Source organism: Cyprinodon variegatus, unplaced genomic scaffold (genome assembly GCF_000732505.1).
Source record: "Cyprinodon variegatus isolate N-32 unplaced genomic scaffold, C_variegatus-1.0 Scaffold1207, whole genome shotgun sequence".
NCBI lineage: Eukaryota > Metazoa > Chordata > Actinopteri > Cyprinodontiformes > Cyprinodontidae > Cyprinodon > Cyprinodon variegatus.
Window position 1 is genome coordinate 3,870 of NW_015151660.1, and position 23,775 is coordinate 27,644.

Sequence of the window (23,775 nt, forward strand, 5' to 3'; positions counted from 1 at the left end):
GCCCAAGCTGCATCAGTTAAAACATGACTCAAAGTTGTTTTTTTTTATTCTAGAAAATTGTAGGTCTTTTTTTGAACAGCAGTAATAAATACGTGATTGCTTGTTGTGGCCGCTTTGTCATGTTTACATTTTGACATGCTGCTATATCTGTTAATTTTGCTTTGGTGCTCGCGGTGTCCATAAAATGAACTTGGTGGTTGAATTGTGGAGAATCTAAGCTTTCCGACGATGTCTAATGTGTCTATATTGCTAAATATTTTGCCTGTGTAATTTTCATGCATTCTGAGTTTTTATTTGTAAACGCTTTAAAACGGGTCGCCGGCGACCCGGTGGGTCAGGTGAGATGCAGAAGAATCCAAATTTGTACTTGCAAGTTGAAATTCACCCATAAGAGAGTTTGAGCACAGAGTTTCAACAGGTAGATTTTTGGTTTATGTCAAAAAACAATGACAAAAAAAAAATGTATTTGTGGAATTAATTCATATAATTATGCTTTGGAAACAAAGAAGTTTCTATTCTCAAACATTAATTCTTATTTCGAATAAAATATACAAATTATATACAATATACAAACATTTTGGTTATCAAAATGCAAAAAATGTATTGACACAATGACCGATGAGACAACTGTGAAAATTGTAGAGAACAGTTTATTAAGTTCAGACTTATAAGAAGTCGTATTTCAATGCGCTCCATGGCATGAAGCGCTCAGTATTACACCAACCCCCAAAGGATTGATCACGCCAACAAAACATAAATAAACCAAATTGACATATTTACAGTTCAACAAAGGGGGAGAGAAACAGGATGGGTGTGCAGGATCAAGCAACTGCCTGTCCAGCCAGAGGCCTGAGACACACAAAGAACTTCATTTTTATTTGAACAATTATCTGAGAAAACTGCTCAGGTTTAAAAAAAAACAAAAAACAAAAGGATGAAAAAATTAATGGAATCACATTTTCTATTGTCTCAAAAACGTGTTAACCTTCTGATAATACACTAATCAGTAATGCTGGAGTCAGTACACAAAGATGATACGGTATAGGTAGGTGAATAAAGTACAGGATTTTTTTTTCTTTATGCAACAGCTCTTTGGAGTAAACATATTTCCAGAACCTCCAGAACAATTTCTCTAGGAAAACCCCCAATAATTAAAGAGAAGAATTACATATTAATTTTACAAAAACATCCTCTCATAAAAGGATTGAACTAACTTACAAAAATGTAAATGTAAAGGGTTTGGTTAGATGTGGCTCAATCATATAAAAAGCTCTTAACAAACAGACTGTGAGGATGTTTTGTTTAGAAATAGAAAAGAGTAGAACTTTATTTTTTTTTTTTTTTGTTTACCATGTACTATTCTCTATATGCTGATCAGGTCAAAGAACGAAAAATCTGCTTGATTTCCTGTGTCCGACTTAAATTATATAAAAACCTGCAGAGGAATGAAAAAAACTGCACTCGTGAAAAAGAAAATCTTTAGAAAAGTACAATCATAGAAAGCACAACTACAATTAACAGTTTGTGTGTAGTTCCAAACAGGTCATGTGACTCTTCCAGCACATAAAACAAAGGCCATGAGGATTAGACAACCGTCAGCAGGTCCAGGTTCCCCACAGGCTGAGCAGAGGGGATTAAACAGTGATGACTTCAAGCAAATGCTGCTTTCCTGCAACACATGAGAGCTGAAGAACTCAGGATGTGTTCATTTCTGTAGAGATGCACCGTTTAAGCTACAATAGATCAGACATGTTTTAACTTCTCAAAACTGAAAATACCTACAATTTTGGGTCTGTAAACACATCAGCTAACTTTTATGCACCTTTTTGGACTTGGATAGAATTTACCATCATCCAAACTGAGTTGTGGTTATCACAAACTCCTAATGCTTTGCTACGGTTTGTTCAGAGATTAAAGTCTCCTCCCGATTATTCAATGCATCTCTACAAATAGGGATTTGGTTATTTTATCATAACCAGCAGCCATCCAGTCTTTCCATCGGCCTGGAAAAGGTGATCAGTGGATCTGTAGGGTTTTTGTGAGTGAGCAGGAAAGTGTTAAATCACAACGGTCAAGATAATCCATAATATGAGGCGAGTTATCGGTTACAGAAAAGTACACTTAGCTGTCCTTCAAATGGCAATCTGGCTCCTGCAAGCTCCCCTCCCTTCTTTCAAAGCAAGGCAAAGCTCTCCATTTTGTTGCCCAAATGAATGAAAACAAACACTGAGAAGTTTCCAGGATGTGACCGCTGTCATCTGTCTGTGTGTGTGGGGTCACACTGTAACATTCAGCTATCCATTAATGGCAAAGAGCGAACCTCCTCTTTGTTTCATCTCTCACAGTATATCACACTATCTTACAGTTCAATATGAAAAAAAAAAGCCTTTTACAAGCAATGGCGCCTTAGATATGTACAACATCGCACAAAGTTATCTTAAGAAAAGGAAAAGATATACACAAGGTTTGACTTCAGCTATGTACAGATAGTAAAGAAGAGGTGTTAGAAAAGGTTGAAGCACCTCGGAAAATCGATCTGGAAAATTTACTCAAAGAAAAAAAAAAAAAAAAAACTCCCATTCATTCCTTCATTTCCGGTCTGATCCATGCAAAAAGACATAAGCTCAGCATTCACTCTGAGAGGGCAAACCGCCCCTTTCTAAAGGCAAGTCACATCTGATGGACAGGATTTAATCTCCTTTCTATGCAATACAAGATCTTCTCTTATTTAAAAACGATTATGAAAACGATTCCTTTTTTTTTTTTTGGTCTCCCAAATCAGGCAGATTGTGTCAGAAGACAAGCATCAAAGGCCCCTTTGGAGTGTCCCCTTGGTTTGGATACCTGAGGTGTAGCATGTTTGTTTGAAGTGAACACTGGTTCAGTGTGGGAGCGGGCAGCATGTTTAGACCAGATCTTTTTCTTTAAGCATCGCTGTCACTGACTTAAGAGTTAAGAATGATTACATCTGCCATGCTGGAGAACAGAAAGCAGCAGTTTTTCTCACAGAAGAATCTCAGGTAGATGCTGCAGATAAATGACTGGGCAGTTTTACATAGAGCTGACTGGAAGCCATAGAGTTTCCACATCTGTTATTCAGATTTTGTTTAAATACCCACAAAGACATTTCTGCAAGTCCACCTTAAGCAAAGTCCATCCCCTTTGGAAGTAACCTTTCCTGTTTAAGGGTGAAAGCAGGATCTTATAATGCTGCATTAACAATAAATGACACAAGTTTGCTAAATTAACGGTGCAGGATATTGTCTGTTTTTAAAAGTTTGTGTAAGTTTTCTTGGTTGATGAGATGATGATGACCAGGAGGGGCTTGGGTAGAATATCAGCGGATTGGGAGCTAGGGAGGGCAGATTGGAGGGGACGGATTTTCAGCTGGATGATGTCTGACGTGAGGGACGACCCATTGAAGAGGAGCTGTAGCTGCGGGAGCGCTGCCTGACGGCGAGCCGGCAGGGCAGCTCCAGCTCCTGGAAGAGGGACATGGCAGTGATGTCAGCTGCCTCCGGACGCTCACTAGGACTCAGAGACAGCATGCTGCGGACCATACTCAGCTGTTAACACAGAACCAGAGATATCCGTCATCCAAACAGTTCAAGAAGCTCATAGGTCTAATTTCACTTGTTATATTTCTAATTAAGTTGCGCTGAAACTAAAAAACCTGATGGCGATAAACTTTGATTTATATTTAAGAGCAATTATTTTAGAAGTTTTTATTGCCAAAATATTGAAGGTTTCTGTGATCTTACCACAACTAACACTGTTAATTAAACAAAATCAATATATATTGGTCAAGATCAGAATGGGCATTTCAGGCTTTTTAAAGATTGTTAATCGGTGCACCGCTAATTTGACCTTAATCCAATTTTTTCAAGACAAACTTGGACAAAAACAAAATCTATGCTGAAAAGTTATATTATTGAACGGTTCTCAACGGTTCTCAACCATTTTTATTTGTCCATTTAATTTTTTTTGTAACAGCTATTTAATTTATTGATTTTAACTAGCTTAATTAAGGGCTTTTATTTGAAAAATGTTGAGCCTGGAATTTGTCAAGAAATTTGTATAGTTAATAGAAGTTGCAAATTCATTTCATATGTGTGCAGAGTTAGCTATATGACCATGATTCAAGCTTAAACCCTTCTGTTAATCTAACCCACAAAGAATGGGATTTGAGTTAACAGGAAAACATACGGCAAACCTAAAGCCATTCTATTAAAGATTAAGAAAGATAACTGCATATAACTGCACAGGAAGAGAAAGGGAAGCTAGTTTGAGCTAAAAACAGGAAGGAAAGAAAATAAAGAATGAGTCTTAAAACTTTGTATAAAAACTATGCACCTCTGCTTATGGAGCCAACATGTAAAATTCAAACATGTTACATCAGCTTTAATACATTAGAATCTTAAATTCTAATGTGAGAAATTGAGAAGATACATAAGGGATATCAAAACTTTTACTTTTGATTATATGGCTGAGTGAAGACAATAATACGGCTGTAAAAAGGGATTTTTCTTTTTTTTTTTTTATAAAAGAAGATTGTTTGCTTATAGATAAATATAAGTATATCTTATAATGTTAAAGGGAACCAAATGTTTCTGAAAACCCAATCTTTAATCTCTGTGACCTTCCATTATTCTGTCTGTTTACTCAGTATCAGTAGTAATAGGTAGTGAGGTGTTATTTGTATTTGTAGCCACTATGTGGCAGCAGGTGACCACTCACCTCTTGAGCGTTGTTTTTGGAGAAAACCTCTGGGAAGCGCAGATCTCTCACCTCTGTGAGCGTCTGAAAGGTAGAAGGTAAACACCTGTGAGTGGAGCGGCCCTGATGGCTCATCATGAAGCCTTTGTTACAGAGAGACGTAAGAAATCTCTATTATACTTCATCAGGAACTGACAAAGCAACTGATCTGCACGATCCGACAGAGAATTTCTAAACAAAAGCACAACGTTAGCTTATTAATGTTAATCCGAAACACAGAATAATATATTAGGGAATACATTTCTTAATGAATTAACACCCTAAACATTTTTTTCCTTTTCTAGTTCGAAGCATAGAATCTTCTGCATGTTGAACTATTGCATTTAGTTAAAGGCGCTTTTATTGTTTTATGTTTCAGCCTCAAACTTTAATAAATCTTTAAGGAAAGCTTTACTCCAGACTACAAAGAAGTACCCATGGTTGTGCTGTTGAAGTTAAATTATCAATTTTTTAAAATATTCTACATGGTGTACAGTTACAATTGTAGCTCCATATCCCTCCAGGTCTGATCATCTAGAGACTGAAACGTTGCCTGTTCTCCTATGTATAAAAGCAGACACTCTGTCAGGCTGAATGTTAACATTAGTTTACATATGTTGAAGCCACAGATTCTCAAATTGACATTCTTGCTTTGATATAAACCCATCAGCTGTTAGTTTATGACCATTGTTCTGCCGGGGGGTCAATGTGTGGCGAATTAAACAGATTTTCTCCTAGTCTGATTGGTCAGGTTTCCTGTTCCTAATGATTCCCAGAGGATGATGGTGCCAACAACTTGTTGCTGTCACTGCTGTCTTCAGTTTGATATCTATTGGTTGTTTTCTGCCACCGTTTTGGTCTCATCCCACCTGATACCTACTCCAACAATATTTACTACGTCTCCAACATGGTTTGTGGTAAACTTTAAAGGTGTTAAAGGGCTTTTTCAGCGCCTGCTTCCTGTTTGTCATAATTCACCAGGACACATTCTTGGAGTTATGCAAAGAAATCAGCTAAAAACGAACATAAAAGCAACTGGCTACATGATTGAAAAATTTGTAACAGCAATAATTTTATCAAGCTGCATATATGAAACGGTTTCAGCTTAACACGCTAGTCAGCTCACCTTCAGGATCAGACAATGGTAACTTATTTCCTGATCTGGGGAATATTTTCCTGTTTTCTAGATTCTCCCACCTGAGTTGAGAACCTATGCAGCTCCCACAGACACCCCACTGATCATTGGGTGTTTCTTACATGTATGTTTTCCAGGCAGAGAGGAACTTGCTGGTAGGTTAGCAGGATAACCATAGTTCTTCCCTTTAAGACTGAGCTGTTCTGAGATATTTAAAGTTTGTGCTAAAGCTAATACATCCTAAAGGCTGATTTATACACAGAAACCAGGTCGTCTGCGTGTGTGTCGCAGTGAATGCAAATGTGCCCCCCCCCTTCCGCAGACACTCTGTTGCACCTCTCCCAAATTTTAGGTGATCGCAGACAGGAGGCCTCTGATTGGTCAAATCTACATCCGCTCTACACTATGCGTATTTCCTGTTTGTTACCTTACCGGCTTGTTTTGTTTGTATGACCTCCATTGTGGAAAACGACTCGTGAAGTTGGACCAGCTAGAAGAGCGAGGTGCATGAGAACGCTGGGACCCTTTTCCCACCAGGATCCCCGCTCTTTTTCATCCTCATGTCCCTCCATTGTTGCACAAACTTGCCCCACTTCCTCACCACCTCGGCCAGATCTAGACCCACAGCTAATTCCTTATTGTCCTTCTTGTATTGTGGCGTGGAATAACATAGCGCAGAACACGCTTAATATTGGGCATAAATCAAAAATATCTGCAACAACCTCACTGCTACACACTGCTGCGGGAGTATAACCAACCCTTTAGTCTGCTGTAAACTTCTTCTATATCACTGATGTGTCTGATATGTTCGCTGCTCTTCAAAATGTTGTTGTTCTCTGATAAATATTATAACAGACAAAAAGCAGAAAAACAGTTTAATATATTTTAAGAATATTATATTTTAAGTAACAACACGTTCACTGATGCTACTCTTTTTTTCTTTGCATATCATTCCCCCAATAAAGAGCGTTCCCTGCTCTTTTTCGCCCTCATCCAAATGGAAAAAGGTGCCCAGCGTTCTCACGCACCTCGCTCTTCATTCACTGATGCTACTCTTTTTTTCTTTGCATATTGTCCCCCCCCCCAACCTTCTGTACCTACTTTTTGAGCTACTAAGAACTGCTGTGTTTCTCCATTGTTTAAAAAAAGTTCATTTATTCAATTAGGACCAGCTGCTCTAGATTAGAGTAACATTAACATTTTAAAACCATGAATTGTTTTCTGTCAACTTTGCAACAATGTATTACTTTATAAATGGCAACAAAATAACAGGATACATTGAAACTTGTTTTTGTATCATTAAAAAAGGTGAAAAGGTTTAATGGGTTTAAAGCCATGAGCTAATTAGATGCCTGGGTGTTTGCTGACTCACCCTCACTCTCTCCATCTGGGTTCTGAAGGGATACAGCAGCTCGAACAGGATCAAACCCAGCGAGTAAATGTCCACTTTATGAGAGTACGAGTTACCAGAGAGCTGCAGGAAAAAGAAAACACAACAAACCAAACCAGCAGGTTTATTTTGTCGCTGTTTGTAACACAGTGAAAGCAAATATTCCACACAGCGTTCCCTCACCTGCTCTGGACTCATGTAGAGCTTGGTGCCGACCTGGCCTGTGTGCCGGGTGAGGAGGGGGGCAGGTGTCAGGACGCTCGGCTCCTCCTCATCATCCTCCTGGTCCATAGCAGTCACCAGGCCAAAGTCTCCCACTTTCACCACATCATCCATGGTGAAGAAGATGTTGGAAGGCTGCAGAAAATAGACAACTTTGCTCTAAAAACACATTTTTTAGAGGATAAACTGAGGCTTGGCTTAGATTAGGTATCCGTTTACCTTAAGGTCTCTGTGCATGAGACCCTTACTGTGCAGGAAGTCGACAGCCTCTGCGATCTGCAGGAAGATGTCCAGACATTGGTTGAGCTCCCTCTGGTCCGGCAAGCAGCGCTGAGCCATCCAGTCCTTCAGGTTCTCCTTCCGACAGAGCTGCATCTGGATGTACAGGTACACCTGCAGGTAGGAGGGTTTTATTTAAGTTGCAGCCCAATCAAGAGAACAAAAAAAAAATAGCTACCATTCTGTTATACTGTGAGAAAGCAAATGAGAGCAAGACTTCATGGAGATAACAGGAAGGCTGGATGTGTCACAGCAAACCTGCTTTGTTTAATCTCTTGAACATTTCAATGTTTGAAAGTTTGAAATGTTGGAGGCCTTCTGGAAATCTCAGAGTTGAGGTAAGGATTTATAATCTGCAGACACATGGATGAGGTAATGCTAACAATGTCAGTCATGCTAATTAACATTAAATACAGTTTAAAGAACTTTTCATCCCTAAATCAGCTGCTGGACATTTGGGGTTGAAACGGGATACTTACTGTGTCTGATTTTGCAATGGGCTTAGCTGGGGACGTGATGTAGGAGAACTGATTTAAGCAGGTCTACGCTGGGAGAATTATATTGGTGTCTTATAAAGATTATCGGTCAGCAGATATTATTGGGTAATTTTTTGGGGGGTAATTTTTTTTTGCTTGTATTGGTCGATAAACACATTTGTTAGCTGATTCATTAGTGCATTCAGCATCCATGCCTCCAGATGGTGGGAAGTATTGCTTCTCCCTCTATTGGTCATCCATTATTGTTTTGTTTTATTCCTTAATAAATGTTTCTGTTTGTTTAAACTGAAACTTATGTAACAACTGTTATTACTGAGTGATTCTTATCATGTAAAATCAGGGGCTCCCAAACATTTTAACTAGTGACCCCAAAAATAACAATGCAACAGACTTTACATTATAAATACTTTATACTGATTTATATTAAGTTAAGTAATTTTATTATGTTTAAACAAATTTATTTTTAAAACATTTCATTATTTAATACATAATTTTAAATGTATTCATAATTATTTAACAGGACCTTTTTAGTTTTTTTAAATGTGCAATATCCAGTTTAATAGTGTAATTATTTAAAAAATAATTTTATCTGATTCATGTTTTACATATAAATGTAACAAATCTTTATTTATATTTCATGGGAAATTCACAATTATTATAATAATTTTCTTAATATATTTTTGGGCCTCCATACACCTCAGGGATCACATCAAGGCTGTGAAAACCAGAACCATAGAGATACGAGAGTTCTGACAGGCAACGTTTCAGAGAGCGACGGTGACACACAGAGCTTCGATAGTTTGAGGGAAGTTAGCCGCTCACGTTAGCATTTCAATTGAAATTATTAATTATTTAGAATAACTATTATAAAATAATATTTAAGTTGCTCTGCTCATCTTTGATCATGTAAACAGAAGGCCAACATCTATAAACAAATGAGTCAACATGAGAGAAGAGTGAAACAGGCTCACATGTCACATGGCTAACACTAGAGCTCTATAACCTCTCAATCAGTAAGCGCTTTCATAGTGGTGGTTTATTTTTTTAAATAAATACAGAAGGCGCTCCATCTGTCACAGATCTGCTTGTTTTTTAAATGAGCCGAACAACTGGATGCCCTGGCATCCTAACTTATTGGTCTTTCAGTGGCGCAACTTTCCTATCTCCATGGCTCTGGTGAAAACCATCTCCTGACCCCCCCACTTGGTGTCTGCCCACCTGGGGCATCCTGTTCCCTACTTTTGGTAGCGCTGATGTAAATAGTGGAAGATAAAGCAAAGATTTGGCATATATGCCAAAAAAATAAAATAAAAAATCAGCCCGGAGAAATCAGCAGCACACGTCAGGGATCAGCTAGACTGATGTCAAAATAATCTGTATCAGTTTAAAAAAACTGTATTGGTCAGTCTCTAGTTTTTTTACAATGTAAAATTTATGTAAATTATTATCTTACTAATAATAGAAGTTAAAACAAATAGTAAACACCTGTCCAATCAAAATACATAAAAGTTATTACGTTTTGCTAATGAAGAGTGTTTGGTTTGGATAGATTCTGATGAAGAGGAGGGAGCAGAGGCTGCGGCCCCCTCCACAGATTCCCCCCTCCCCACCTGCTCTGTCTCTGGTGAAGAAATGGGAGGGAGTTGCTTCCCCTCATACGACTGCACGCCATGTTTGTGTTGCTGTAATTACCAGTGCGCCGCTGTCAATCACAACCGCAACTATTTTCTAATAGTCAAACCATTTATCTATAGCAGGGGTCACCAACACGGTGCCCACAAACACTAACAGGCCCTCCCTTCTGAAAATACAACAACTCACCAGTGGGCTGTTTAGTTCTGTTGCTCCTCTTTTTTAATCAAACTTGCATTTATAGAGATTTCAAAAAATCTAAAATCAAACAGAAAATTAGAAATGAAAAGAAATAATTAAAATATGGTAAATATGCATAAAGTTTAGGTGAAAGCCGCCACCTATGACTCAATACCCATGAAGTAGCTCTAAGCCTTAAAAAAGTAGGTAACCCCTGATCTATAACACTGATTCCTCATATGGTGTCGAATGTTTACCTCCATTTGAAAGGTATAAATATCACCCAGTTTTAGAAATTAAAAACTAAGTGAGCTACATGTCAAATAAAATAGATAGAGTTGTGTTAATAACCTTTGGGGAAGGCTGGAAGCGCTGTGGGGCCGAATTAGCAGGAAGAGCCAACGTGAGCGTGGTTGGGCGAGGAGGACTGGAGGTGGAAGGTGAAACAACCTCCTGCTGTCTGCTGAGTGAAGAAGAAGAAGAAGTTTTCTTCTCCGTCAGTGTTTTGGGACTGGCTGTGTTCGGCCCTGAGTCTGTGTCAGCCTCTGCATCTCGGTCGCAGCCAGAGTCCTCGAACACGATGTCAAAGGATGAGGAGGTGCAGTCGCTAGGCCCACGGGGAGGACAGAGCTCGAATGAGTCGGGGGTGTCTGAGGCGTCGGGGTCTGCCTGGCTGTCCCTCTCAGACATCAGGCTGTCGTGGCCGAGAAGCGGCTGGAAGGAAAGGTTGGTGTCCTCTGCCTCAAAGCCCACTGTGCTGTTGGAGAGAACCTGAGCGTCAACGGACCCCTCCAGAGTGTCTCCCCCCGGAACAGAGGTGGGGGACAGAGAGCTGGACACCGGTACTTTGAATGACAGCACCTCCATGGGGTCCAGGATGCTCATTGGCCAGTCAGTGGTACTGAAAACGAAATAAGAAGTTACATTCAAAGTGAATATGCAGAGAATTTAAGCTGAAATACAAACAAAACACCCATCTAACCTGACATCCTTATGCCACCTCTGGTCCATTTCTTCCTGCCAGCCCTCAGGTGGGCTCTCCTGCCAGGCGTTGAAGTACCGGATGATCCCAGGGTGCTCCAGCTTGGCCAAGGCCTTCACCTCTCGCATCACCTTCTCCCGGGCCAGCTCCCTGAATGACAGAAAACTAAACATGAGGCTTAACTCTTTCCTCACATATGGCTGAAACACCTCCATTATTTCTGCAGCTTTGTATCTGATCCCTCTGGTTAATGGTTGGACTAAAAAAAAAAAAAAAAAAAAAAAACTAGGGACCTTTCTTCCTATGAGTTTCTGCGTCGTTTCAGCCTCAGATTTTCCATCTTCTCCCTTCTTTACATTTGCTACAGTCAGTTTTTCCCTCAAACATGCCGTCTGGTTTTGTTGTTGGTTACAGCTTTAACCATAAATACAGTCTGATTACCCAAAAACCCAACTGCATAAAGGCATTCAGCTCTATTTTGGGTAAAACTATCATGGTAACAGGACCAACCAGGGCAACAACAAACTGTTTTTACTCGTCTCACATTCTCATTTTAAAATTGTGAAGCATTAAAATAAATTACAGCTGCAAGACTCTTACAATTAGAATTAAAAAAGTCACTAGATTTAAAATACAAAGGCAAGCAAAGCTCCAAGGGTATGGAGTGAATTTCATTCCATTATTGTTGCAAAAATGTGATTTGTAAATGGAGATTAAAAAAAATAATTTATCGAGACATGAAACTGAAAAAAATTACAATAATAAAAAAAAAGGTTTCGAGAGTAACTTTTCTATTTTCTAATATTTTTCGTATTTTCTTTTGGTATTCTGTTTTTTCAAATGTCTACTTTTCAAATCGAGTTTGATGACATGCATTATTTCAAATTGCATTCATTTACTTCTGGTGGTGACCTTTCCTCTGGAGGGAGGGGTGAAGAATCCACACATTTTTGAAGAAATTTAAATACATGCAATTCTAAAATATAAAATGGTAATTTCTTGAGATTTGAAAAAATAAAATGTCATAAAATATGATTAAAAATGTAAAAAATATATACATTCTGAGAAAACAGCAAAGTAACTCTCAAAATCTTTTTTTTTTTTCTCATTTTCAAAACGTGTTTATTGTTTGCAACAATAATGGAATAAAAATCACTCCGTACCTCGGCTCAAAGGTAAATATCCACGCTTGTCTGGTTGAATAATAAATGCAGTGTTAATATTGGTTTCAAACAGCCAGTCCAGCCGGTGTGTTTTTCTGTGTTTAACAAGTAGGCCACCGCTTACATAACTAGCTTCAGCAGCTTTAAAGGAGAACAGAGCTAAAGGGAGCGCTAACTGCCTCCAGCAAGGAAGTTTGCTCCAGCCAGCAAGAGCCGCTACCTGTTGGGCAGGCGGATTCTTTTGATGGCGTAGTTGCAGTCATCCACTTTATTACGGGCTTCAAAGACAACACCGAAGCCCCCTCTGCCAAGGCACTGCACGGGCTCGAAGTCTGTCAGGTACCTGAGGGGGGAATAAACGTTGGTTATTACTGAAAAGAAGAGTGGAGGCTAAAAGTGTCCAGTTAACAGGTAATTCCACAAAAAAATTCAAGCTGGGAAAGGACTTTTGTTTAGATGGCAGATTGTTAGATTATCCTTAAGGTTAAAAAGTAGCCAGTACTCAAAATAATATAGGAAAATAATCCAAATAAGTTTCATTTATAACACTTTAAAATTCTAGGCAAAGAAAATAAACATAGAAAACCTAGTTAATAAAAATCTGTATTTTAGGAGAAAAGACTGTCAAACGAAAATAGAATGACCAGACTCTTTATGTATCAATGTGAATCAATAAATGAGCACAAAATGATGCTGGACAGCTGGCTCTCACATTTATCTGAGGACTTTTAGGAAGAGACAGAATAGTATCCCGCTATGCTTAAGTGTTAGCTTCAAGCTAAATAAGTAGTTTAAGTTTTTCATTTCTCTTTTTTATAAAGCTGTCATCTAAAGTTCAAAGAAAGATATTGATTTCTCAAATTTTTAAAACCTTTTTCAGCAATTCAAATTACGGAGTCAATTGTGTTCCATTATTTTTTGCAGGCAAAACAACAGGTTTTGTAAATGAAAATTTTCAAAAATGCAATCAAGAAAAGAAAATTAAATTCTTAATAAAAAAAAAAGGTTTTGAGAGTTTGCTGCTTTCTTAGATTTTGTTTTTTCTTAATAAGTTAGGTGTTACATTTACTTTTTCCTAAGTGGGATTATATATTTCCACATTTTGCTTTTTTTTGACATTTAAAATTTTTACTTTTTTTCACTTTTTTTTAGAGTGAGTCATTTCAAATTGCATTTCACAGATCAAATTCTCTTCACTTCGTAAGGCACTCTTTGTTGTTACTAAGGTTCATGCAGACCAATAGAATTAGATTAGTCTTCATCCTTCCCCCAGTAGTGAAGGGAAAGAGCAATTGAAAAGAAAGCAATTTGTAAAACTAAACCTGAAAAAAGGGAATTTGATAAAAAAAAAATCTAATTTTGAAATCTGTAAAAACTGCAATAGAAGCTTGAAAAAAAGGATTACTCTCAAAATATTTTTCGAAAAAAACATTTTTTTAAAGTTTAATTTCTGTATTGCATCTTTTTCAATTTTCCATTTACAAAACATGTTCTTTGCTTGCAACAATAATGGAACAAATTTCACTCCATACAAACTAACATTTAAGGCAGGACAGAATGAAATTTTGACTGCTTGCATCTTTTAGATTTACCTTGAACGCCTTCCTCCCTCTCTACACCAGAAAGCATGTGTGAATTGGTCCTGATCTCCTTCCCCCTGACTATCTGGACTTGTTTTTATTTCAGCTGCTCCAACAGTTGCTGCTTTTTATTTTGGGAAAGCCAAACTAATCTGTGATCCTCAGCTTGGAATGAAAGAAAGCAATGGAGTTCGAATTGTGTTGGTGTGGGTTATGAAAAACATTCAAGAATGTTTAAAGGGACGAGACTGACAGCCTACGAATGATGGCTGCCGTTTATATTCTGGATGTCCCAACGAAGAAGTTAAAAACGTCCAAAAGCGCCCTGGCATGATGCGACGCGACCTGGCATGATGCGACGTGACCCTGGCGGCAGATGGAGCAGGGCAGGGCGCCGCTGGACCAAGGTCGTCCTGATTTGATGGCAAACAGCTGAGTTACCCAATTGCACATTACTACGACTCCTATCTCTGCCTTGTCCTATTCAAGGCAGGCTGGAAGACCAGTGGTCACCATGGTAACAAGGCTCAATCTGTAGCTACACCTAAACATGTGGGGCTTTCTAATACCAGGGTAATAACTTCTGGAGCAGCAGCAGGGGCTGAAAGAGAGATGACAAGCGGGGACACGCTGCCCCGTGGTTAGTTAGTGGAGTACCTGGACACGTATTCACTGAAGCGGTTCTCCATGGCAACCGCCTCTCTGGATTCAACAACTTCAAGGTCAAACTTGCTGTCAGTCTGGCACTGTGTCTCGGACTCTTTCCGTTGCTTTGGTAGAAACACCAAGGACAGGAAAAAACGCATTAGTTAGACCCAGCATCAGCCGTATTCCAGGGTGTGGCCCAGTGGGGCTGAGAACTCTTACCCTCACATAGGCCACGGGGGCAGGAGGGTGGAAGAACCTGCGGACCACGTAGGTGGTGGCAGCGATGCAGAAAACAATGGTGCCAAGGATTTCCTTCCACCAGGGCAGCAGCAGCACTGGGTCCTTCCTCCTCCTGTTGTCCGATCCCGCCTCGTTTCCCTTTATCAGACTAATGGCACTTTCTCGTTTCTCCCGGTAATTCTTGCTGTAGGGGAAGTAGTAACCGTTGTCTGTGACGAGAAGATGGGAGACGGCAGTCAGAGCTGTATTAATTCATTTAGGTTCTGCTTGGTGAAGCCATAAAAATTGCCTCTCGTTTGATCAAATTTCCACCGAAAACGTTTGTGCTTTATTTGATTTTACAGTTAAATCCAATTCAGATCATTTATATATGACCAATTCACAACACATGCCATCTCAGGGCACTTTACAGGGACAATTTAACAAAGAGACAATTTCATCAGGCAGTTGAGCACATTAGGAGATCATGACAGATTTCCCTCCATTGGTTTCTTTATAAATAGTTTATATTTTTTGAACCATTTATGCTGCAGTTACAGATTACAATCTTTTTGGGAAGCCTCTACCAACTTTATAATATGAACTACTTTGTGTTGGTGTCTCATCTGAAATTGGAGGATTGTGGTGGTAAGTAAAGGGGGCATGTAAAGCACTGCATGATTGTGTGATTGTCAGGAAACCATGAGGTGTTTACCGTATGGATACTGCAGAATGGACAAGGCTCCATTGCTGTATTCATCGTGGGAATACTTGTCATTACTCAGACATTTGTCAAATTCATCAGAGCCGACCAGAGCTGGAGTTCTGGATGGGGACTCTGCAAGGACAAGAAAAAGGAACTTCTTTGAAAAGTGGCATCTCTTTGGTCAGTCTCCTTATTGTCATCAAACCCAGTGTCCCTGGAGTTTATTTCTATCTGTAAGAACAAGAACACTTACGTATAAGAGGCTTCCATTTAACAGTGGGGACTGAAATTACATCTTTCTCTGATCCGATAGCTTTAGTCGGGAACTTTTCAGAGATCCTTACTGATGACTGGAGGTAAAACTGCCCCTGGAACATCCCTGGAAACACATTCATGAACAAAATTAATTGTTTTCCCCTTAAAGATTAACAAAAAAAGGATGAATAGAGGAACTTACCGAGGTAGACACTGGACTCAGCAGCACTCCGGTCCAAATCAGGATCCTCCTCTAGATCGTCTTCAGACTCTGATTGGCTGCTGTAGGCCGTGTCATCAAATAGGCTGATCGGTGTGACTTTACCCCCCCCCACCAGCCAGGCGGAGGCGATAGGTGTGCAGAACTGCGTGGACACAGTGAAACAGAATGAGCTGCAGTACAGAAAACACTCATCTCTATGACAAATTGATGTTGGCCTGAAAATCTCACCTGATGCTCCCAGACCAGCTGTCCATTTGGCTCGGTGCTGAAGGCCATGACCTTCCAATCAGGAACAGACACTTTGATGACGAGGTCCAAATGTTGGTTTTGGTTCTGCTTGTTGTCCATTTGCTCCCTCTCCTTTGGTTCATCGATGATGACTCTCTGGCTTTCATTCCAGGTGTCCTCGTTGGCCACGTCTCCTTCAAGGAAGTTCATTCCAGACTGCTTCTCAGGGACCAGCTTCAGCTCAAAGCTGCCAACACTGAAGTTCCACCTGAAGTCACGACAACAACAACTTCTCAGTTCTAAATAAGTAATAAATTATTCATAATTAAAGGATTTATAACAAACCTGAGCCAGTTGAACACAAAACAGGAACTGCTCTTATTTTTTTTTTATTTTATTTTAGTGATTTTATTAGCACTAACTGGTTCTGGCTTGTTATTACTGGACCTTTTTTTGTTTGTTTTTTTATTCATTTTAACAGTAAAATGGCATTCAGGGGACATGTGTTGTGAATTAACTATAGTTATAGGAAATACAATACAGTTGTCAGATTATTTTCTAATGATCTATGCTTATTGTAGCTTTTCCTACCAAATAAATTGATCTAAAAAAGTTCCTTTAGATTTCAGACATTAAGAAAAAGAAAAAAAGGGATATGTATAAGATTTAGAATTTATATGGAAGTGGAACAAATAGGATCTTTCTGAAGTTGAAAAGATCAGAAATGGGTTGGTCTCAAAGCCATGGAATAATATGGTCTGAGAAGTTTATGAACAATAAAAAGATTTCCATTAGCATGCAGCGTGACTGTAGCCTTACATTGAGAGTCCAAGTTAAATATCAAGTATTTAGGCCGCAAGTCTTAGTCCAGTCTGAATTGTTATTTTTGCAACTAATGTGATTTAAGTCGAAATCTTAAAGTTGAGCTGGCATGTTTGATTGAGGTTCAAACTTGTTCAGGGTCAGACTTTTCCACCCTGTGTAGGAACCCTGGTTAGTGTGTCCTGCACCTGACAATAATAACTTACTTCTCCATTCCTGATCGAGGCCTGATGGCTCGTACGGTTTTCTGAGTCCTCTGCAGTAGGAGGACGTCCTCTGCCTCAGTCTCCTCGTCCCCCCAATGACTGCAGCCCCCCGCAGAGCAAATGTACCGAATCTGAAGCAGAGATGAAAACCAAGCTGGGGTTAAAGTCTCCAAGTGAACAGTAAAGGGAACCAGGGGTTAAATCTTTCAAACTACCATCATGATATAACCACCTTTCCGCTGTAGGCCCCCAGACCATAGGTAGTGATGGACTTGCCCCCGACCAGGACAGTGTCGTCTCCGATGCGGTAGGACGACTCCAGCAGTGAATCAACACTGAAAGGCACGGCCTCCATACTCTCTCTGTTCGGGTTCCACTGGAACAAGGCACCGTCCAGTGAAGGTATAACCATCTTATTGCCAAATACCTATGGACCACAAATGAAATCATTCAACAATTCTGAAACAGAGCTGTGTCTTCATATTGTTTTCTACTCATTTACTGCCAAGCTGATAAGCCATAAAAATTATGATGATTTTTTTACGAGAAAATACTATGACTTAAAACAATGTTATAATAAAGTATTTCCTACATTTCTTTACTATTGATCAATTGAATCCAAACTAAAAAGATAAAATCCCAAAACCGTTGAGCCTAAATGCTAGTAGTCTGTAAGTTTATCTATTACTTCATAAATATCGTCTGAACAGCTATGTCAGTATTTACATTTTACTTAGAAATAAATGTTTGTAGTAAAGACAGACTAAGCCTGTGTCTGAATGAAAGTGGATGAAAAAGTAGTGGAATCGAAATTTCCCACAATGCACCTCATCATATCCCTGAATGCTTTGTGCAGGGAGCTCTCCTTGCAAAGCATTATGGGATTTGCTATCACAGAGGCCCAATGTCGCCACAGCCTGTTGTTACCTGACAGTGGCGACTATTAAAGATGGCACAGGTGGAGCTACGGGACCAGTGGGGAGCGAAAAGTAGTGATCATCTGTCCAAATGGTCAGTTAACTGAGTTCACTATAAAGTCCACTATATAGTCCCTGCTCTATAAAGTGATTGAGGGATTTACTGTAGGGGTTGGGGCGGACGTTCGGACACAGCCTTAGTCTTATTCTCTTTGCATTCCTCTTCCAGGTCATCACTAAATCAAAGTTTTGGTAATAGGCTGGTTTTTCTTTGACGTTTAAATAAATGTTAGAGTTTAGTGTCAGATGAGCACGATCAGTTTGGTTGTTCTTGTCTGAAGCATAGAACCATAGCAGAGCCCCTCCCCAACCTGTTGCTGCATACTGCCCAGTTTCAAGATAAAAGAAAGCGCCTTAACTATTCCTTAACTACCTACAGAACAAATCGGTCGTTAGGATGCATCTCAGAGGAAGTCTAATGAAGCTCATTAGAGAAGCTCAGGAAGTGCCAGATCCTAGCAGCTTAGTGATGGAACTCAGAAATGGCTACGTTTCTCTTTTGTGTCTTCCAATTAAGGCAAAGAAAACGAACAAACAAAAAAAGTTAAATCAGGGTTAACATCGGTCAAGTTTTAAAGAGTTGTTATCGACTTGGCAAAGGGGCTCAGAAGTAAGTTCAATGTTTGCTAAAGCTAACACTGGCTGACTTGGCAACCAGGTGGTAAACTGGTTGGAACAAGAGCAGGTAGTGTACCACCTACTGAACGGGAGGAATTAAGCTTGCAGCCATCTTGTTTTAGGTCATTGGTTCTTTTTTAGGGATGCAAACCTTTCCTTCCTGTATAACCTACAAATGGTACTGCGAAGCAGAACTTCTGATCCTTTAGAACATTATGTATGTGCTGTGAATCTGAATTTTCCACTTCACTGCACTATAGCACACATTTTAAAAAGTACAAGTTGATATGAGTCTTCAACACTGTAACATTTTTTGAAACCAAATACAAATGATCAAAAAAAAACTTTTATCCACCATGCAAAAAAAGCTCTGATAATGAGACTGTAGAGCTTTAAATTCTGTGACATCATCTGCCAACAAGTTTCACTTGTTTTTAATGCATGTGTACACACATACACTGAAACACTTGTCCAAACAGACACCATCCGGCACACATCCGCCCACACAGCCGTCTCACCGCCCCCAGCACGCTTGGACTCAATCCACAGACTTGGGACCATTACACAACTATGAGATTAGGTAATTACCTCAGATCTGGATCAAACCGTGTGACTGTGTGATGGGATCATTGTTTTGCTGGGGAGGATGAGATCATTGCAATACTTGACCCTAATCCTGATTTAAACTCTTCAGCTCAATTTCAGCAGGAGGAAGGGAAAGTGTGAAAACTGTAACATCACTTTCTCTGGGGTCTGAACTTATCCCAGATTTTTATAATCTACTAGGGTCAGAAATTTTTCAAAATTTTTAATCCTTTAAACATAGATGTATTTATTAGAGAGTAGAACATTGGCACATGGTAGGTGGTTTAGAGGGAGGAAGGGTTAACAGTCTAAACAGATCCCTCAGTGCTGGTATGGCTGCCAGGCTGCAAAGAGGTTTCACCAGAGAGAGGGAAACTCTCTCTGAGTCATGTCGCTTCTGATGCCCTAATCCATTCCTGTGATCTGCCCCAGTCTTCTGACACCAGTTAGCCTTCTCTCAGCCATGTAATCTCATGAAGGGTTATGCTCTCCTCTGTGGCGTTCTGCACTGTCTGTTCGATTGGATTGACCCACATAAAATCTGGATCAGCAAGTTACCAAGCTAATGCACTAAAAGTTTGCTCCAAACCGTTTCTACATACCTACGTACATATAATATATATAGATCTATATATAAATCAAATGCACATTATGAAATGGTGAAAAGGAATATGTGTGTTATACCTTATACCTTACCTTAGACCCATTAAGGTTTAAGGTATTAGCCATATAAGGTATTAAAGGAATCTTAATGACTCCATTTATGTGTTTGTATCCAAACATTTGTCTCATAGATTTATATATGATGTTTTTGAGGAAGTAAACTTCTAGAAACGGGACAAAAATGCCTGGATTCAAGGGTTTTAATATAAAGAAGAAAAAAACATTAAAAACGGATGAAAAGAATAAAAGATTCCCAACTCATCAGCATAAACACTTTCTCCTCTTTGTGTTTTTTATGGTCCTTTTAATCTTTAAAGAGCTCTAACTCACATTTAGTCCAGTACCTTTAAATCTTGCTGAATGTGTGTGAGCAAACTTGTATTTGGAGCTAAAGGAGGACATATTTATTCTGTTTTACAGCCAAAGTGAGGACTTTAAAGTAAAGTGAAGACTTTTTTTCCCTTGGTTATTAATCTGAGCCCTGACCTGCATGTTAATGGAAAGCTGGCTGCATAAACCAGAAGCACACATTGCCTGAGCTCAAGTGGGAAAAAGAGAGAGGATTTATTTTTTTTTTGGGATTGGATATTTTGTCTGCTTGATAAAATATGTAGAATTTATTTTTGTAGATTTCCAAAGATACAAAGATAATATTGTTTCTATATAACAATGTTTGTATTTTAACAATAAACATTTTACTATTATAACTATTAATGTGATGCCAAATATTAAACACAGAAAAACAGAACTTATACACCAGTAGCTTCCAATTACTGCCTTATTTAATAAATCAGAATATTATTGAAAAAAATTACAGAGAGTGCCTGCTTGGCTGTTCTCTCAGCCGCCTGGTGGCCTTTTTATTTCAACCCAGTAATTATATTTGTACAGCTCCCAAATGCATGTAAATAAACAACCATAGAATAATAAAAGTAGTTGAGTGTCTTCTAAGTAAGGTATCCCATTTTAAACAGAAAATCCTCTTTGCCAGTTCTGCACAAGTATAAAGTGAAACATTTTTGGTGGAAAAAAAGTCCACGAGCATTTAAAGGCACCATGAACACAGGAATCTGGGAGCTCTCTGAAAACATGAAATGTCTAAAAAAAAAAAAAACATTTTGAACCCGTAACCTGATTTTAAATGTAAGTGTTGTTTTGTCTTTGTGTTTCATGCGCTTTGTGTACATTAATTCAATGGTTTGTATGCATAAGAACGTTTGGATTCCTAAATATCAGGTTAATTAAGAATTTCATTATATTTTTGTTTGTTTTTAACACACATTTACAAGAACCTGAAGTTATGCATAACAGACACAGATACTTTAAATGAGCACAGAATGTTATTTACAAATGACAAGAGTTACAAATCTGGCATTACAGACACAGATCTATTTTGAAACAAAATTATTATTATTTTATTTATTTATTTAACCTTTATTTAACCAGGAAATCCCTTGAGATTGAAATCTCTTTTTTGAGGGAGACCTGGCCAAGACATTTTAACACATATTTATAACAATGATTTATTCCACTTAAACCACCACTTAGTAACTTTTGATCATTCAAAAAATATTCTCATAACTTTTGTGATTATACTTAGACTTACAACTAGTTAAATGACACCTCTGTCATGAGGGCGTCTGCATCACTATCACTGACACTAAGCAACACTGTAGTAGTAACCCTGCCACACAAAACCACATGGAAAATGTTGTCTTCCTTCAGGAAAAACAATACAGATTTTGTCCACTGGGGGAGCCAAAATCAACCAAACTGAAAGTTCTATAGTATTCATTTAAAGTGAATCACATTATGTAGATTTAATGCAAACATCTGATATATTAAAGCTTTTTCTTCTGTTGGATATGATGACTTTTTACTTCAATATAATTCAGTTATTATGAAAATATTACTTAAGAGCAATAAAACAAACTTTATAACACTTAAAACTTTACTTTTGACCACTAGGGGCACTAGACGAGTAAATTCCAGGTTTAGTGCACCTGGAGCCCTTTGGAAACATTGCAGATTCAACAGCAGCTTGAGAAGTCATGGATTTCTTTGTAAAGTCAAGGAAACATCCTCTGCTCTAAATGAAATCCTAAATCAGAGCTGAATAACAGCGTTTAGATTAGTTGGCTCTTGTGTTTAAACTCAGACAGCCTTAAAGAGACACTCTGAGTCACAATTGACTATTTTACTAACTAATCCGGTAGAGTGGGGCCTGCTTTTCAGTGTTTATTCTCGTTTCTCTCCTAGACATAGCTATGAGCTCAGATTTTACTGTGCTCTCTTCCATCCCTCTGACATGAAAGCTTAACTGTTTCTTTCCTAGACATAACTATGGAGCTACTTTACCCTAGCTTTACTAACATAGAAAGTATTTATAGATCAGTGTATCTATGTTCCTTTTCTATGTCTGCTTCTCTCTCCTTGAACCCCAGTCAGCCTCGGCAGAAGGCTGCTCACAATGAGCCTGGCACTGCTGGAGGTTCCTTTCTTTTAAAGTTTTTCCCTCCATTGTCACTGCATGCATGATCGAGGTGTGAGGGATTGCTGCAGAGTCAATGAGTCGATACAGTCTGCTGGTTTTCCTAGATAGAAAACTTTTAACCAGCCTGACCGTATGATGTGATTGATTTTTCTCAAAGTGCCTTGAGATTGCATGTGTTGTAAATTGGCGCTATATAAATGAACTGAATTGAATCGTTCCAACCCTCTCAGGCTACATAGACAAGTTTTTAAGGACAGCCTGCATAGAGCATCGATACACACCCAGAGCCAAATATTGACTTGAAAAATCATTTACTATAGCTCCCATTCAGATAAAACTGGGATCAGAAGTTACACAGTGTTATTAAACTGACAAAGGAGCCTGAAAACCAAAACCTATTTTACTGAACATGACAGTTAATCCTTTGCAAAGTCTTTAAAATCCGAACCATTGGAAGCTGCCATAAAAACTCTGATGGGTGGATCTCTAATCTTAATTATCAGGAGATAATTTTGGAGTTTTGTATTTAATATTTTGTTTATGGAAACCATTTATTAAGGACGCATTCATCCAAAAGAGCTTGATAATCATTTCATGTTACAAGTCATGTAATCATGTTTCACCCTCAGGAGAGGAGAGACTTGGGGGGGCTGTTAGACAGATGCTGCGCTGTACGGCTGTTTGTGTGCGTTACTGCAGACGCTCCAGCGATCTTGTCAAACAGTTTTACCTTAACTGTGCTGCAGAGGCGAAGAATGGGTAGAAAAAGGACTGTGTTTTAAATCGAAAAAACAAAACTACTAAAAATACTGCCGAGCTGGCTGTTTCCTTTTTCTCAGTCTGCTGGGAGAATTATTGCTTTTCCCATTAGGACCAGGGAGCCAATCAAGCATTAGTCCTAGTGTAACCATCAGTCAGGCTCAAGTCTTTCACACTGCATGACAGCAGATGTATATAAAGTGTTCGCTGTCTATTATGTGATGACATCATCTCTATTTGAAAGCATTACCTCACCTCCTCTAATCCCCCCCCCACCAAAACACACACTAAGTCCATCCTTTAAGCCCCGCCCCACCAGTATGAGTCACCAGTGATCAGCTCATTCAGATCAAACACACGCAGATGCCCTTCAACCCCCTCTGACGCCCCGGAGCATCTCCTGTTTTTGCTCCTTTTTCTGCAGACAATGCGGTTTGTGCCCCTGTTGTCCCATGTTTTACTGCAAGAAGAAAAAAAAAAGTGACACACTCTGCAGGATGGAGCAGGTGACTGGCTGCTTCCGCCCTGGCATGTTGAGGCTAGCCAATAGCATGACA

At 39.0% G+C, this 23,775-nt stretch overlaps 1 protein-coding gene across 1 annotated transcript in view; it reads right to left on the reverse strand.

Annotated features, from left to right (window-relative positions):
• Positions 1-625: 625 nt before the first annotated feature.
• The window catches only part of eif2ak3 (eukaryotic translation initiation factor 2 alpha kinase 3), a 46,189-nt gene continuing 23,039 nt past the window's right edge, over positions 626-23,775 (reverse strand). Inside the window, exons 3-18 of the mRNA XM_015401304.1 lie at positions 17,355-17,549; positions 17,123-17,253; positions 16,095-16,362; positions 15,846-16,008; positions 15,642-15,767; positions 15,398-15,520; positions 14,683-14,912; positions 14,473-14,585; positions 12,456-12,578; positions 11,073-11,222; positions 10,442-10,991; positions 7,722-7,895; positions 7,464-7,637; positions 7,263-7,364; positions 4,738-4,800; positions 626-3,566 (exon numbers count right to left, since the gene is read on the reverse strand). Of these exons, the coding sequence (XP_015256790.1) occupies positions 3,384-3,566; positions 4,738-4,800; positions 7,263-7,364; positions 7,464-7,637; positions 7,722-7,895; positions 10,442-10,991; positions 11,073-11,222; positions 12,456-12,578; positions 14,473-14,585; positions 14,683-14,912; positions 15,398-15,520; positions 15,642-15,767; positions 15,846-16,008; positions 16,095-16,362; positions 17,123-17,253; positions 17,355-17,549 (2,868 nt within the window). The 3' untranslated portion in view covers positions 626-3,383. The remainder of the gene's footprint in view (positions 3,567-4,737; positions 4,801-7,262; positions 7,365-7,463; positions 7,638-7,721; positions 7,896-10,441; positions 10,992-11,072; positions 11,223-12,455; positions 12,579-14,472; positions 14,586-14,682; positions 14,913-15,397; positions 15,521-15,641; positions 15,768-15,845; positions 16,009-16,094; positions 16,363-17,122; positions 17,254-17,354; positions 17,550-23,775) is intronic.